At 39.7% G+C, this 17,524-nt stretch overlaps 1 protein-coding gene across 1 annotated transcript in view; it reads right to left on the reverse strand.

Annotated features, from left to right (window-relative positions):
- Positions 1-17,524, reverse strand: part of GRIA3 (glutamate ionotropic receptor AMPA type subunit 3) — a 271,774-nt gene that overhangs the window by 44,488 nt on the left and 209,762 nt on the right. Inside the window, exon 12 of the mRNA XM_004437326.3 lies at positions 13,205-13,403. Within this exon, the coding sequence (XP_004437383.1) occupies positions 13,205-13,403 (199 nt within the window). The remainder of the gene's footprint in view (positions 1-13,204; positions 13,404-17,524) is intronic.

A 17,524-nucleotide genomic window follows, 5' to 3' on the forward strand; every position in this document is an offset into this window, starting at 1 on the left:
ACTATACCACTCTTGTCTAGAAATATGGGCCCTCACTAACCCTTCTTCGTAGAGATACTAAAAGGAGAGGTCCAGCTGAAATTCCCCTCACCAATCACCTCCACTTACTCCCAGGAGGCTTCACCCTGCCATATGGGTACTTGGGACTGTCTACCCAGCAAGTATCCTATGTGGGGAAAGTCGAACCCCTGGTGTCCCTAATGCCGCCGTAAGAAACAAATGCAATTGCATTGGTTGCCCAATGGCCAGACCCAGCAGGTAAAACAGGAAAAGGGAACAGGATAAGGAATAGGAAGCGGCACATTAGAAAAGTGCTTCTGGCTGAAGGGCAGGAGTTTCCTGGCTCCTGATCCATCTTTTCCATCTGTACCAGTTTTAAAATATGTTCCTCTTCCTGATAGCGTTTACATCCTCCTAATTTTCAGCCTTTCCTGGTGACTGGGTTCATGTCTACCCAGCTAAGGTCCTGTAGGCTGGGAACTTGGAGGCATGAGGCTCCCTGAAGCCTCTGAAAAGCGCTAACAGAGTAGAGCTGCCTCATAATAAAAGGCATGGAAAAGACCCAGAGGGAGGGAGGTAAGGGGTAATGTGTTAGTAGGAGAGAGCTTTGGCTAACAGCCAAGAGATCAAGGCTCTTGTTACACAATTTCCCATTTTGCCCCTTTTCATTTTGAAGGCCATTTCTCTTGCCCATAGCTTCCAACCATATTTTAATACTTGAAGTTCCCCATGTGAAGGCCAGCTCTTCTGTTTGTCTACCTACTGTCCTCTAGACAGCGGGATTTTGAAGCTTGGGATTCCCTGAAGCTTCTGTAAAAATACCAATACAGCAGCCCTGATCACCTGAGACCCTGCAGGTTAAATGGGTGAAAAAGATAGGGGGAGGCTGGTAGGGCAGCTTCTGTCATGTTGGCAGGAGAGTTCAAGCTCCTGAGAAATCTATTCCTTCTGTTCCATTGTTTTCTTTCTCTTTATGAAATTTCTTGTGCCCCTACTTCTTTCCAGGTTCTATTGCTTTTGTTTTCTCATGCTGACAAGCACCTAAGGACGTTCAGCCAAATTCTTCCAGGTAGGGAAATTTGAGGAAAGAGTTGCTCTGTTGCCTCTCTGAAAGCACTAATATAGCAGCCCTGACCACCCAAGACTCAGCAGGTAAAAGAAGGAAAGAGAAAATGAGGTAAGGGATGGTTAAAGGAAACTAGAAGAGAGCTTCTCTCTACAGGGTAGGAGTTTCCAGCTCCTGGTCTATCTTCTACTTCTGTCCCATTTTTACCTAAGAAATTTCTCTTACTCACAGCCTTTACCTAGATCATTTGTTGTTAGTGCCCTGGAGTCAATTCCGACTCCTAATGACCTGTGTACAGCAGAGCGGAACCTTGCCCAGTCTTTTTGTGCCGTCTTCTCGTCTTCTGGTGCTGTATCAGACAATGCTTCACTGCTCTTTATAAGGTTTAAAATGTCTACTCTTCAAATATTTGAAGACCATCCTAATATATTCTACTGCTGCATATTTTCTTCAGGCTAATCGCAATTCTTATGATGGGGGAAATAATTTTGTAAAAAATTGTAGACCAGTCCCTGTAGGACAACTCTTTGGGCAATTCCAGATACGAATGTTTTACGACAAGATCAACAAAGAACTATGAGAAGCCATGGTAGTCCTCCTGATGTCAACTCTAAAAAATCTGGAAATGTCCTTCAAGGACCTGTCCCTAACCTTTAATAACTTTCTATGGATAAGTATTGCATGAATTTATCCAAGCCTCCTTGAATTTATTTATATTTCTCCTCAGTCATTGACCACACTATTCTCAACCTTCTCATTTGTACAATTGGTTGAAACCCCAGGCCAAGATAATAAAGCACAAGTGTTCTTCAGGATCTGGCCAATGGGGCAGTTTACTCCCTGAGGCTTTCATATATAATAAACTTCAATTATTTGCTAATAACAATTACCCAAATTGTGAGGGGTGTGTGTGTGTGTGTGTGTGTGTGTGTGTGTGTGTGTGTCTGTTTGGAGGAAAGAGGTAGGAAACAAATATTTGGAAATCAAACTTCAAAATTCTGTGCAAAGGGGCTTTAATATGATTCTCTTCATGATTACCGCATTCATGCTACCACATTCAGGAAAGGGGCTGTTTATTTTGGCTGAAATAATGTCTGATATAGTGGGGTTGTTTTTAAATATCAAAGGTTGGTTATGAAATCTTCTTTCATTTGGTATTATTTGCAAAAGCATAGATGGATTTTGCTTTTCAAAATTGGTTCCTCAAACTCATTTGAAAGAAAGCAGAGTAATCTTTGGAGAGTCTCTTTTTAATGAACCTCATCTTCATATGCAAAATGTGAATTATGGAATTAGAAATAAGACAGTGCTCAGAGTACCTTGGTCTCAAGCAATGATTTCCAATTTACCCTTTGCAGTCTATATATTGATTTCTATGATGATACTATTGTTTCAAAGCAATAATTTTTTCTTGGAAACTGTTTTTTCCATCTTGAACCCCTCCCCCCAAACATATACATATACACACACTATTTTGTGGAAACAGATTTTGGTGTGAACCCTACAGAGAACTAACAGTTCCTCAGTCAACAGTGGCTACAGTCTAACATGATATAAAGCCACGGTCTTGTTGTTTCTTTGTTATTTTTTTTTTGTCACAAATATATTCTTACATACCCCTTGAACTATTTTTGAATTCTCTTTTCTCTCCAAATATTTTAAAAATGCCTCTTTTTCCATAATCCTTTCCTGATTAACTCACCTGACTCCTTTATTGTCTGCGTACTGGACTCAGGGATCTGGAGGCATCTCATATTTATTTCCAAAGTGTCTAGGACAGGGTTCTTTACAGAAGGGGTTGGAAAATCAATGTTACTGAATGATACAAGAAATAGTCTGTAACCCAGACCAGAGACTCAAAGAAAATAAAATTGAAAGTCAAATAAATCAGGCTGTGAACACATAAGAATTTTGATAGAATTGGGAAGTAAGACTCAGTTCTGGAATTCAGGTTTCTCTAGGCAAAGCTGCTAACCACCTTTAAGAATATCTTCATTAGGGCACCAGGGAGTGTGCAGACAGGAGATCAGTTTTGGGGATAATATGCAGACAGATGCCTACAGTCAGAACTGGAAAGAAATGCAATAGATCACCTCTATCCAAGCCCCTTCCTTCAGACAAGTAACATTCTAAACCATTTAGAACAGAGGGGCGAGGGGTTTCATTCTACCGTCCATCACCTGTATTCTAGTGCAATCTTGCTGGGGCATCAGAGTTGCAGCCCAAATACAGAAAGAGGAAGCATGCTCCCCTAAGTTTTTGCTACAAGGTGGAATCACTAGCTAAAATATCCAGGATTCTCTGTACGTATGTGTGGTATAAACAGGACTTTAGGTCTTTTTTGACTCATACATACATACATACACATACATTCTTCTCAACTTCAGTCACCTATAAAGATGAAACTTTACGATATTAACTAAAGTTCTGCCCCCAACACCAATTACCCAGCGACCCTCTTCCTACTGGGACAGAGGCATCTACGGCCTAAGAGTTTAGGATTGTTTGAGCAGGAATAAGAGGAAAACAGAACAGAAAATGCCCTCATCTTTTGTTTCAAAATAGACTTTTAAAAAGTTATAGCAGATAAACATAAAATTGCCATATGATCCAGCAATTTCACTCATAGGTATATAGCAAAAGGAACTGAAAGCAGGGATTCAAACAGATGTTTGTACACCAATGTTCATTGCAGCCTTATTTACAATAGCCAAAAGATGTAAACAACCCAAGTGTCCATTAAAAGTTGAGTGGATAAGCAAAATGTGGTATATGTATATTAATTCAGCCATAAAAAGGAATGAAGCTCTGACACATGCTACAACATAAATGACCCCTGAAGACACTGTGCTAAATGAAATGTCAGACACAAAAAGACAAACATTGTATGATTTCATACAGATGCATAGAGACAAAAAGTAGAATAGTGGTTACCAGGGGCTGGGGAAGTAGGGGAAAGGGAAGTTATTGATGAATGGTCACAGAGTTTCTGCTTGAGGTAATGAAATGTTTTGGAAATAGACAGCGGTGATGGTTGCACAACGTTGTGAATGTAATTAATGCCACTGAATTGCATACTTAAAATGGTTAAAATGGGAAATTTTATGTTATATATTTTTTATTACAATTTTTAAAAATTAATAATGTAATATACCAAAACCCATTGAATTGTACATTTCAAATGGGTGAATTGTATGATATGTGAATTGTATGTCAATAAAATTATTTTAAAAAGTTATAGCAGAGACAACACTGTTTTGAAAGCCAAGTTTTAGATGAGTAAGAGCCAGGCTTTTTGAGAAAAAAGAAAACTTTTTGAGTTTCAAAATTCTAAAGACTAAGTATAACAAGGGAAATATGAAATTTATGCCATACTCAATAAATTGGAAAGCAGATGGATAAAGAGCCAGACTAACCACCCCTGGAGGCCAGATAAAAGCTGAGGCAGAGAGGAGTGCAAGAGAAGTCAGAAGTGGATATAAGTCTATGAGAAAGGTCTCTGTGCCCTGTCCTCCCTACCTTGGCTCTCCAAAAAGGGAAGGGATGATGGGACTCCTAGCTAGATTTGAGGATCCCAGGGCAGAGGGGATGAAGCCTCACTTCCCAGGGTGTAGCATAGGGATGATGAATCTAAGGGAATAGCCCACATCTAGCTTGGTGCTGGCATGGTACAACAGCAATGGCTACATGAGGTCTCTAGGAGGAAGGAGCTGAGAGAAGTCTGTGTCCCCCGACTGGTGGAAGGAGAGAAACTGACTTCTCCAGTAGCCCTACAATGGGAGAGAGAGAGAGAGAGAGAGAGACAGAAAGAGACAGAGAGAGAGAGAGAGATACAGAGGAACAGAGAGGCAGAGAGAGAGAGAGAGATACAGAGGAACAGAGAGACAGAGAGAGAATGAACCAGAATAAATGCAGAGTCAGGCCTGCAGAGGTCTTGTGCCTGGATGCGGGGATGCTGCAGCAAATGTCACTGAAGATTTGGATGGTTACAGCTCAGTCGATGCCTGGAAGTGATCATGATGATCTGGGGTTAGACGGCTGTCCCTGATGCCATGACGCCATGTAAACTCCCTGGAACTTGAACGTCATCCCAGGGAGGAGGGAGTGAAAAATTGTGAAATGACTAGGGAATCACTAAATTTGCCTGAATTTATCTGGATATATCTTTTCTGCCATGTGGCAAAAATGAGGTGCCAGTTACAGGAATATAAAGAAAGTTATGTTTTTCAAAATGGAGTTAGTCACCTGTGAAAATATACCTCTACCATAAAACCATCTTCTAAGAAGACAGCAATAAAACACAGTAAAGGCCTGAATTATTAGGGGCTTCTGGACTTTACAAAGTTTTTGGGGATTAACCTTAAGACTTCTTATTTTCCCACTTGGACAAATTTCCTAACCAGTCCTAGTGTACCTTTTCAGTCCTCCTTACTACAGATTAACAAGTATCCTCGGATCGTTTAAGGAATGCAGGACTTATAGATTTCATTAGTGATCACTGAAGAGGAAGGCCAAAAATCTGAGAGCCATCCTTGGTTCTTCCCTTTTGGTCACAAATGTTATCCAATCCATCAGCAAATTCTGTGACTTTACCTCCAAAATAAATCTGAGCACTTGACACAATATCCATTACTATAACTCTAGTATTGAATTCCATTCTTCAGCCACACTGATCTTCCTGTCCCTTAAACATGCCAGGATTGTTCCTGCCCCAGGACCTTTGCACTTGTTATTCCTTTTGTTTGGAATACTCTTCTGTCAGATTTTCACTTGGCTAACTCTTCTTATCATTCTAATTAAATGTTACCTCCTTAAAGAGGCTTTCCTTGAACTCCCTCCCTCCCAAACTCCCAGTTAAAATAGTCTTCTCTAACCCTAAGTCATTCTCTATCATAATAACCTATAGCACTTATTGGTACATGAAATTATTTTATACATCTATTTGTTTACATGTTTATTATTTGTCTCCTTCTAACAGAATGCAAGCTACTTGAAGGTATGGGTTCTGTCATGTTTCCCCTACTGTATCCCTGGTGCCTAACTTGGTATGGTAGACACTCAATATTTATTTACTCACTGATTAAAAATGTAGGTGTTGAAGACTGGAATGAATCTGACAACAGGACATCACCTAGTGGTCTTTTTGAAAAAAATTCATATCAAGGTTTCATTTATGTGAGTTGCCTTTTCCTTTCAAAAGTGGAGTGCAACCAAGCATTCCAGTTAATTGAATGTTCTTGTTAGTTGAGTTTGGGTAAGTTGAAATTTTACTTGGTCGTTACGGTCAAGTTTTTAGACTTTTGCATGGTGATGAAGGAGAATTGTAAATAAGTAACCTGCACAGCCTTGCCAGGTGAACTCAAGGAGAGTCTAATTGAACAGATGGGCCCCAATCCTCTAAATGGAAGGCTCTTAGGTGATTTGACTTTGTCAGATAAGAAAAGAAAGTGAGGTCCTGAGATGAGTTCCTCTAGGGAAGGGAGTTTCAGAGTTCTCACAAAGATCTGGGAGTCCTGTGTGATGTTAATTACCCTGCTGTTGTCTGAGAGAGTTGGCAGCCTCAAAGAGAATGAAGACTTAACCGCCTTAGGCTTTCTGAGCTGTGAAATGCTCTCATAAGCAAGTAGGTTACCTGGGAGGAATAACGGAGACAGGCTAATGAAATCCATATGGTTGGTTACTTTGGGCAGATGGCCTGCATGCCACCTTGGAAGCACCTGAAGTTTCTAGGTGGTCTTCAAGGGCAGCTCTAAACTGTACATGTGGAAGCCGTTGAATCTGCAGGCCACAAAGGACTGGCTAAAGATGGACAGACTAGGAGATGAGGTTAGTAGTAATATTTTATAATAGGGGTAGAAATGGGATCAGGAGGATGGGGGGAGGATATAACTAAGCTTTCTCTCTTCTCCCAAAGCCAGGAAAAAACCCACCTCTCTTTCACTGAGCCAGCTGAGATTATTTTATTTTTGAGAAGTACCCCTCCCTCACATCTCCACAGAGCCTTGTCTGGACAGTCTTTATACTTTAATTGCTCTATTGCTGGGCCCTTTTCCTAAAGTCTCCTGGGATTTGTAGAACACTTCATACTTTTAAAGAGCTTTTTGTGATATTATCCTCTTACCAACCCCATAGAGAAGGTAGAGCAGAGAATATTGCCCTTGATAGATGAGGAAACTGAGACCAAATGCCCCTTACCCAAAGAAAAATAAGAAAGTCACCAGTGGATGTGGAACTAGAAATCATTTTCATTTTCTTTCTTGTTCTTTCCAGTTTTATCCACACCATGACATAACCCTTGGCATATCAGAAATCGTAGTGAGCTGTGGATAATAGAGGTTTGCTGTGTTTGTGGCATTCACTCTAGTTTTACGGATGTCTTCCTTTTCTTTGCCTTCTTGGATCCTTTTGAGGTTGTCAGAGCATAGTAACATGTCATGTAAAAGTGCGTATAGGTTTCCTTTTCTAATTGATGCATCAAGGGGAATAAAAACAAAGATCAACCAGGAAATGATACAGATCCCTTAACATGTGCTGCACTAGAGGCTTGATTCATGCATAACACCCCATGTTTCTGGAAAACTCACACCAGAAAGGCACTGGGATGGAATGGAAAGAGGACCCAATCTGGACTTAGAGCATCAACCTGTACTCAGACCTCTAGCTCTCCCTCATTGAGCTGAGTGACGTTTGGCAAGTCACAATGTCATCTTGCCTCAAGTGTTTCCTCTATGAAGTAATAATACCTGTTCTGATTACATCGCAGGATTGTTGTGTGAATTGAATATTGTAAAATACTTGAATATGTGTTGAAAATTGACAGCCCACTAGATTGTGAGTTCCCAGAGGGTAGAGGTCATTTCTGTTTTATTTATCACCTAGCTGACCTTCCTGCTGGGGTTATGGAGAATCCTTAACCCTACCGTTCTTCACCATGAGCATACCCATAGATTGGCACATGCTGGGAAATAGCTCCATAGAAACAAACACTGTCAGCTGCCCTGGAGGGATGATCATCCGGTTCTCTGAGAAGCCTGTATTTTAAGTCAATCTATCCCCCCAAATAACCTCCAAATATGGTGACAAAACTTGTCTAGGTATTTTCATGTGATTTGGCAAAGGACAGAAATTTAATTTCATTTACAGAGATGGATCCTCAGTGCTTAGTCTGGAGTTTGGTTCACAGAACATGCTCAAAAAAAGAAAAGAGTTAATGAAAGAGTGATGAATAAATAATGGAATCTAGGGTATTATTATTAGCCTGTCTTTGTTGCCACATTTTCTCCTTTTTCTTGTAGATAGATATTAGGTGTGTTGTCAGTTGTGTGCATTGTTGTCAGGTCAACCTCTACTCCCTTGGAACGTGTCCTTCCCACCCAGCTCGAGATTCACCTGCAGGGAAGACCTATGGAACCACAGATCCCTGGCTGCTAAGGGAGGGGAAAGGCACACAGCTGTCTGAATATATCTTTCCCTCTTCCAGAGGCCTGTTTGGCCAGGCCTCAGCATCTTCACCTTGTGCCTGCCACTCTACCTCCAGTCTTGACCTATAGTCTTTCTGTGTAATGTGTTATATGACACAGGAAAGTAAGATTTTTTTTGGTAAGGCGGAATCAAAACAGCCATGTCAAAATTAAAAAAACAAATCTTAAAAAAAAACATTACCAAGTAGTATATACAACAAATGTCTCCGACCTACCATTCCTTGGTGTCAACTCATCTCTTGTTGTTGCTATTATGCCTTCCCTACTGTGTGTGGTTTGGCTATGTCCTCAAACATTTGGTCACATCATATGTGTCTTCCAACTAATTAAATTTGGTTGCAGTTGTCCAGGTATATTGTCTGTCAAGATCTCAAATTCATCATAGTACTCAGTGAGAAAATTTTTAACAAAAGGATTTTTACATTTTGATGTGTTTCCTAAGGCTAGGGGGTGGGTTAAGGGGTAAGGGAAGTCTATTGTGTACATAGGTCAGTTGTAATGAAGCCTAAAGATTAATGGTTAGTTTTCTTGATCTTGTTAAAATGTCAACATACTCAGCACAGGTGCATTTGTGGAGAAATTTTTCCCCTTTTCCCATATACTTCAAAAGCCCTATATTATATAACCAATAAATGTTGAAATGTGGACTCCAATTGAAAATGCTTGTGTGTGTGTGTGTGTGCGTGTGTGATTCTGAATGTGTAAGCAGAATCTAAATGTTATGAGCAGGGACTGCTTCCCAAATCAATTTGGGAGAGTTCTTCTATTTGCTGCCTGCATTTAAAACAAATTAAAATGACCATTGACAACAGTAATAGAGTCTAGAGTTGAGACAAAACATTCTCCATGAGTAATTCAACTGTGCTTCATGGGGCTGCAACTCTGAAGACAGAAGAGTCTCCTCTGTGGTCTCCAGATAAAGTTCAATTCTTCTGTACTGCCTAGGGCGTTGGAGCAAGTCACATCTCTCCCCACTCCTCTCCTGTTATATTTATTTTCTTAAAGGAGTTTAAATTAGTATTAAACATTTCATTTTAAAAAGCAACCTTTTATCCCCTGAACTATCTTAAATGGGGATATGGCCAAGTATCTGGAAAAGAAATCAAGCACTGTAGTTGTTTTCTAATATTCCTAGGAGTCTCAAAGCAGAGAGAATTTTGGAATTGCTTTTTCTCTCAGTGCTACTTTTTAGCAGGAATGTGTATCAGGTTAAATTTCCAAAACCGAGTGGAGAATGATCATTTAGGTGCAGCTTTCCAAATCATAGTGGCATTTCTCTGAGCAATGACAATAAAGCTGTCGACATGTTTTTTAGCATGGGTGCCTCCACCTCTGGTTGAGACATTTAGTTTTGGAGCTACTGTCTAAGGAAATCAGTTTGCAAGTCAAGAGGGTTGATAGTAATATTTCAGATGTCTCTTCAGCTGCATGCATTTTGCTCAGTCCCTCCCTGCCTTTCCTGATGGAACAGGTCACTCTGTGCCAGTGACTTTATGTAATTGTAAGATAACAGCTAAGGATAGCTCAGAAAATGAGAGAAACAAAGGAATCCTTTAAAAATACCACCATTTTAGTGGCAGCCTTACCCAGGACGAGTAAAAATGTCTACAGGGCAATTAGAAAGAAATTTTATATTATATATTTCTCTCTCTTTGTGGAAGAACTAGAGGGCTGGCCCCAGGCTGTTTTATGGTATTACTATTTGGTCCCTGTTGTTTTAGTATGGAGTGAGAATGGGAAGAAATGAGCACATGTTATGTTTATAAATGTTGCATGTGATCTTGTTTTATCCTCTAAAGTTCAGAAGGCTTGCAATCAGAGGTCCCTGATTTTTTTCTGTATGGAGGAGGGACTGTTCTTAAGATCATTGCCTTAAGATCATTGAGGGTTGAGAGGGAAGTGACATGCTATGGCAGTCAAGCCCCTGAGTGAGAGATGATGTGTTCTTGCTGGCTTCCTTCTTTGATCTATGGGGTTCAAGAAGGGGTAGAGGAGAGGACATAGGACAAATGGCTTGGAGACCAATTGGTTGGTCCCACCTGTATTATACGAATACCAAGCATACTCTGTGTTAGGTTTACATAACTTTTTCAGTACAAGCAGCCTAAAAGAGTTGATTTTTCTATACTGCTCTGTTCCACTCTTAGATTGTCAACTTTAGTGTGTTGCCCTGAAGAACTTCCCCACAGAGTCCTAATGCTGTCACCAGCGACCAATTGGGGAAAAAGAAAAAGTGGCATGCGGGAATTAGAAAATGATTTGCACTTCCTTATACCTAGAAATATCCAGCTCCTTCTCCAACCAGATTTTCAAAATAGCTCTATTTCCATACAAATTACTCATTGGCTGTAAAGGTCACTACGAATTGGTGAGCATTAGAAACCACAAACCAATTAGAATATGGCAATAGCATTGCTCAGAATTAAATGTTGATTCAAATTGGCTTCTGTAATATGTTGCTCGTTAATGAAACCATCATTGAATGGACTAGTAGATGCTTTCGTGGTTTTTGAGAAAGACAGAAAATGAGTGGGAGATAGAGACAATGACTATTTGGTCACACTTGCAAGCCTTTGTTCTAATAAATCTTCCCAGAGAGCCTCCTTTGCCTGCAATTTGGATGAATGGCCTTTGAAAGCTTAATGGGAATTGATGCCATCTATTGATTACCATTTAAAGCACACCTTCCTAATTTCTAATTGTTGCTGAAGGAAAAATGTTTTCCAGTGGAACAAGTATCTCTTATCAGAGGGTTCAAGTCTGGTGTCTTGATAGCCTAAGTGGTCAATTACTTCATACGGCAACTTGATGCCTATTGGGATGGGTAACATAAGCTCTGTTGAAGGTTGATACCGAACCAGATTTTCATCGAACTAATTATGTGCTGACTACTCAGCAGATGGAAATCCCTGGTTTCCTGTCCTGAAATGTGTGAGTGATTTCACGGGGGCAGGGGACTGTTCTCAGCTAAACTTCTTGGACTGCCATAGTAGTGAGGGTCAAGGCCAGGTTAGTTCCAGAGGGACTTCATATCATTTTGATGCTTCTAATACTGGGCCCCTCTCCCTGGTTAGGGATTATGAGCTGCTTGATAAACAGTGGTAGAGGTGCGATAGGGATACCCTGAGCCAATAAGAATTCTTGCAAGGGTCCCAGAACCAACTCTTTCTCTTTTAGGGATTGAAAACAGTTTTTAACTAATTGCTATAATTTCAAGAAACACACTCCTCCTGGTTTCCCATGAAACAATTGGACAAATCTCATGATAATACATGTAGAAATATATGCTTACTGATTTCCTTTTTTTTAAAATTCTTTTTCTTCTTTCTTTTTTTTTTTGCTGCGAAAGATTCACCCTGAGCTAACATCTGTTGCCCATCTTCCTCTCTTTTTTTTTCCTCCTCAAAGCCCCAGTTGTATATCGTAAGTCCCTCTAGTTCTTCTATGTGAGCCACCGCCACAGCATGGCTATTGACAGACAAGTGATGTGGTTCTGTGCCTGGGAACCGAACCCGGGCCACTGATGCAGAGTGCGCTAAACTTTAACCACTAGGCCATCAGGTTTAGAGCTGATGATGAGCTGGTTTAGAACCAACATTTGTTCACTCTGGACCTTTGAGGGAAAGTCAGTATTTATACCTACCATCCAATAACTTGATTATCAGTGGGAGAGAGTGACTAAACTTTTCCTCTCTACCTACTACACAAATGGCTTCCGGATCATTGCTAAAACCAGTTACAGTGACTATAGTAGCAGGCAGTAGTAATGTATAGAACAGGTCCATTTTCTAATCAAAACCACCATGTTTTCTTGGTTGGGGCAACCGAAAAAATATTTGAGTTCTTAAACACTCCATTGGTAGCGTATCTTATAGTCCAGTTGCTACAGAACAAAGATCTTGATAGTTTATGTTAAACTGGTTTGACCATCATATTATTCTTCTATAATTTTCTGCTTTGATCTCCTTTCATCTTTCCCCTTGACAGTGTTTATGATTTATTAACTTTTGTTAGTGAATAACTCGCTCTTTCCCCACTAAGATTTGGCCTTTTGGGGAGTGAAGAGGGGGGGAATAAGTCTACTCAAGAAATTAAAACAATTATCAGCTTCCCTGAAAATTGAATTATCAGCATGTACATGAATACTTGAAACAACTGTAATACATTTCAATAGGAAACTAATGTCTAAAATAGAATATGTAATTTTATAGTCCATCCCTCCTCAGAGTCTTAGTCAGAGTCAATTACCTAACTTCTGTGAACTGCTGAGACATAAGATCACTGCTTTTGTAAAAACTAGAAAGGAGAATAGATATTATTTACTTCAATCCCCTCATTATTGAAGTAAGGGGAACGGGGCCAACAGAAGTTAAATGACTTGTCCAAGGACAAACAATCACTTTGTGGCAGGGTTGGAATTCAAACCTGGGAGTTCAAACTTGTGCTCTCAACATGTCACTTGTTATGTCGCACACAAGTCTGAGTTCTAAAGGACAATGAATTAGGTCTCAAACCAAGTAGTGCTGTATTTAAGATACTCTGCTTTGATAACATTCCCACCCTTTCCAAACTCTCCCTTAAAAGCACTGTGAATTTGCCTTTGTGAGAAGATGATAAAATAAAAACCAGCAGGCCCAATTAACTGCGAGGCACTTACTCTGAAAAATTCTTTTGTTGAGCCCGAGTCCAGGGTCCCATATGCAATTTCAGTCTGCTTAGCTAAGTCTTCAGCACTCTCTATGGGAGAAACCATCCTCTCCACAGTCAGGAAAGCAGCGAGATTGGCAGTATAGGAAGAAATTATGATCAGGGTGAAGAACCACCAAACCCCTCCAACAATGCGCCCGGAGAGCGATCTACAAAACAAAACAAAGACCAATCCAGACCCAGAGGGGCCGGGTTTCAGTTTAAGAAATCCTTATCTTTATTTCTAGAAAGAGGAGTGTTTTCGGTGTAGCTAATGAAGGAGAGAAGTAAATATCAGGGAATTAACACATCAAACAAAAGTAACACATTAATGACAACACCCCATGTCATGATGGCATATGATGGTGGTACATGCATAATGCTCTTCAGGCCTATACGGTTTCAAAGCAGGAATTTTTTTTTATAATGCAGGAAAAAATATATTCTTTTTACCAGCTCCTGCTTACTCATAATAATTGTACTTATCAGGTTCTCCTCCTGTGAGCTTTGCTGCTCTATTTCCTTTAAAGCAAGTGGTTCTCAGCCTTGCCTATACCTTAGAATCACCAGGGATCTTTAAAAAATTCTCATGCTCAGGCCCACCCAAGACCAATTTAATCAGAACCCGGGAGGTGGGACCCAAACATATGTATTTTTTAAAGCTTGCCACGTTATTACCATGTGCTGCCAAGGTTGAGAACCACTGATATAAGGTGATGTCATGGGAGAAACACAGAGTCAAAAACCTTTACATATTTGAAGAGAAATGGGTAGGTGCTAGTAAATGAGCCCTATTCACTATGAATTTAATAAATTTAATAAAGACATTGTCATTTTGTGGAGTTGGTCACCCATGAGGCAAGGAGCCATAAACTAATATTTATTATCATTTTCATGTAAATGACCAGTGGGGCCCAGGAGCTTAGCTCCAAGGATCAAAACACTTCCCTTTTGCAAAGTGAGCCTTAGCACACAGGACAGGCCTCAAGTGAAGTAAGAAACTACTTGTATAATAGGATTTAAGAGGCACTAAAATGTTTGTCTCCTCTGTGCAGCGCCCCCACCGCCCCAATAACCAAAAAAACCAAAAGCATCCTCACTGGCCTGCCATAGAAACTCCTACTATTGGAGTCATCCTCTGTGTTTTCTTCAGGAGGCTTGGTCAAAATGCAACACTTTATTCAACAGCATCCATTATCACATTATCCTGGATTAGTCTATCCAATTAGTAGAGAATGGAACAGAAGATTTAAAGTAGGTTTTAATAAGGGGAAAAATTTCTTCCTAAACTAACTGTGCATTGGCATTACCTGGGGTGTTTGTTAAAATGCAGCTTCAGAATATCCAAGTGCTCAAGAATCTGCACTTCTTAAGCATCACAGGTGGTTACAGTGGTCTGTAGACCAAACTTAGAAACGTTGTTCTTCTACATCAGTGATTCTCAACTCTGCCTGCACATCGATATCTGGGGAGCTTGAGACAAAACAAACAAAACAACAAAAAAACATGCCTAGGCTCCACCCTAGACAAATCTTGGGGCTGGGCCTAAGCATTTTTATAAAGCTCTGGTGCAGCCTGGGTTGTAAGTCACAGTCCTACATCATGAGTGCTACGCAGGGAGAGGGTCTATGGGAAGTTAGGGGGCAGAGTGAGGGCACTGAATGCTCAGTGATGGGTAATGGCTTGGAATGAGGAAACTTCATCACCTTCACAATGTTGCTGAAGGCTGGCTCTGTCTGCAGAAATGAAAATCTGGTCCCTAGATTTTATAAAACATTGCCACATTATCCCTAGGATGGTTGTGTTCTGTGGCAGAGCTCTACCCTGGTTAGGCTATGTTCTCTCATAGCCAGAAAAGCTCACAGGAAAGAATCCACTCTGTCATAAAGTCAAGAATAAACGTGGGATCCAGGCACATCACCAGGCTCTGTGAGAAGAGGGCAGTTCTGGGCTGAAAGCTGGCAAATGAAGCTCTTCCCTGTCTATACTTACATTTTACCACTTTAAATTCCTGTGTCCCAGGATAACCTTTTTTTAGCCTCTGGAAAATTCAGTTGTTTTAGATTTTGCACTCTGATCAAATAATTTTAGCAGGTGTTTTGATAAAGAATGTTCTTTATTGATTAACTATAACAAAACTACTTGATGTTTTTAAAGTCTGTAATTCCTGTTGGTCCCTGGATGCTTAAAACAATTCTTATTTATTTATTTCTGAAGATAATTACTTTTAGCCTTTTGGATGTGAAAATCTGCTTTGCAACAGAATTTTTCTAGTAGTTATACTATCTCAGGATTTCATCTGAGAACATTTCCCTTTTAATCAGAAGAGGTGAAAACATCTGGAGGAGTCAGAAAGAATGTGTCACACTTCTGAATGCTAAAAGTATACAGAATATTTCAGTTATGAATTTGGACCTTTCATAGTCTTTCTTCATCGTTGCCATATACATTTAATTTATTCTTGACTGATCTGACTCTGGAAATAATTTTACTATATAAAAAATAAATGCTCCAAAGTAGCATCCATAGTAATAGGGTAATAAAAATGGTAACGTAATAGCTAACACTTATTGAGCACCTCCTATGTGCCAGGCTATATTCTAATAGCTTTACATGTGTTGACTCTTTTAATCCTCCATCCCTATGGTTAGGTACTATTTTACAGAAAGGAAAATAGAGGCATTCTACAGATAAAAAAAACTGAAGCACAGAGAGGATAAATAGGAAATAAATAATCTATACTGGGCCGGCTCTGTGGCTTAGCGGTTAAGCGCGCGCGCTCTGATGCTGGCGACCCGGGTTCGGATCCCGGGAGCGCCCCGAGGCACCACTTCTCCGTCCAACACGAGGCCGAGTCCCACGTACAGCAACTAGAAGGATGTGAACCTATGACATACAACTATCTACTGGGGCTTTGGGGGGAAAAAACTGAATAAATAAAATCTTTAAAAAAAAATAATCTATACTTACACAATAGAAAAGAAATGCCCACATTTTTGTAGTATAAAATACTCATATTTTGTTTAAGAAAATCTAGAATGGTGTGTAAATTATAGAAGGTGCAATTTCCCTATAAACATTGAGAGATACAGTTGCAGGAAAACCAAACATATTTGGATAATTGTTGTTTATTATCTGTTCATTTGGAATGGAACTGTGAATGTCATCCTTATTTGGAATGATGGAGTTTTACTGAGACCAAGGGGAAAACTGATTTTGGAGTATTTCCAGAATCATGGTTTGGTATGGAAGGGGGTGCATTTTGCTGCTGTGAATACTAATGGTAGTATTCACATTACTACTTGAAACGTGGAGAAAATACAGTCATTTATGGAAATTACACTTGTGTCATTCTATTGAGGCTAATGGACTATGACTGTGTCTGTATGATCTAAAATCAAGCCTACACATCATAATCTGGTTATTTTGGCCACTTTAATAACTAACTCAGTTAATCATGTTGCTGATCTGTATGACTCAAGCTGAGACTGGCTGTTGACATGACTGAAAATAAACTGATACGCAAAAATGGTCATTTTTGTGGCCTCTTATCTACACGGCTATTGGCTTTGGCAATTATGTGGTTAATATCATGATATACCTATGAGCATGGAGAATTTTGGTGAATACCCACATAGAAATGGTATAATAGTATCCACAAGCCTCAGCATAGATGGAAAAAGGAGCTTCCTTGGAATCAGTGTTGAATACACAAGTTTGTATTGAATATTCTCCCCTCAAGAAAGTAGTAGCTTTGACAAGAGTCTTGGTGGAATTTCTACCACTTTCTTCCCTTGTATGGCATGGATGCCTAAATCCTTTCACTGAGAAAATGTGCAGTGGAACTCACAGAGAAGAAGCTCTACAAGAATTTTTACATTTCCCTTTTCTCATTAGTGAAACTATAGCCATTTAAACCCACATTTCACACGGAGGCTATATAAAAAGTGACAGATGGGTCAGCCCAATCATATTTTTTAAAGGCTCTATTAAAACAAGACAAGACTTTATAGTTAAGTTAAAAAAACCTGTCATTTTCCAATATCTTTCCCTCCAGCAATGCAGCTTCAAAATGTGTAACATTCATTTCAAATAGTTTTGTTGCACAAGACAGATTCTGAGGTTAGCATAAGGAAATGGTTGTAAAATACTGCACATTTAGTATTTATAAAAATGCATTATAAGGAGCATATCCTACCTTTTGAAGAAATGTACGAGGAGTGAAGTTAATGAAAGTAAATTAACAACAAGAGAAAAACAGACATAAAAACATTGCAAAATAATGTACAAT

Source organism: Ceratotherium simum, chromosome X (assembly GCF_057802395.1).
Source record: "Ceratotherium simum simum isolate JZ-2026a chromosome X, ASM5780239v1, whole genome shotgun sequence".
Lineage (NCBI taxonomy): Eukaryota > Metazoa > Chordata > Mammalia > Perissodactyla > Rhinocerotidae > Ceratotherium > Ceratotherium simum.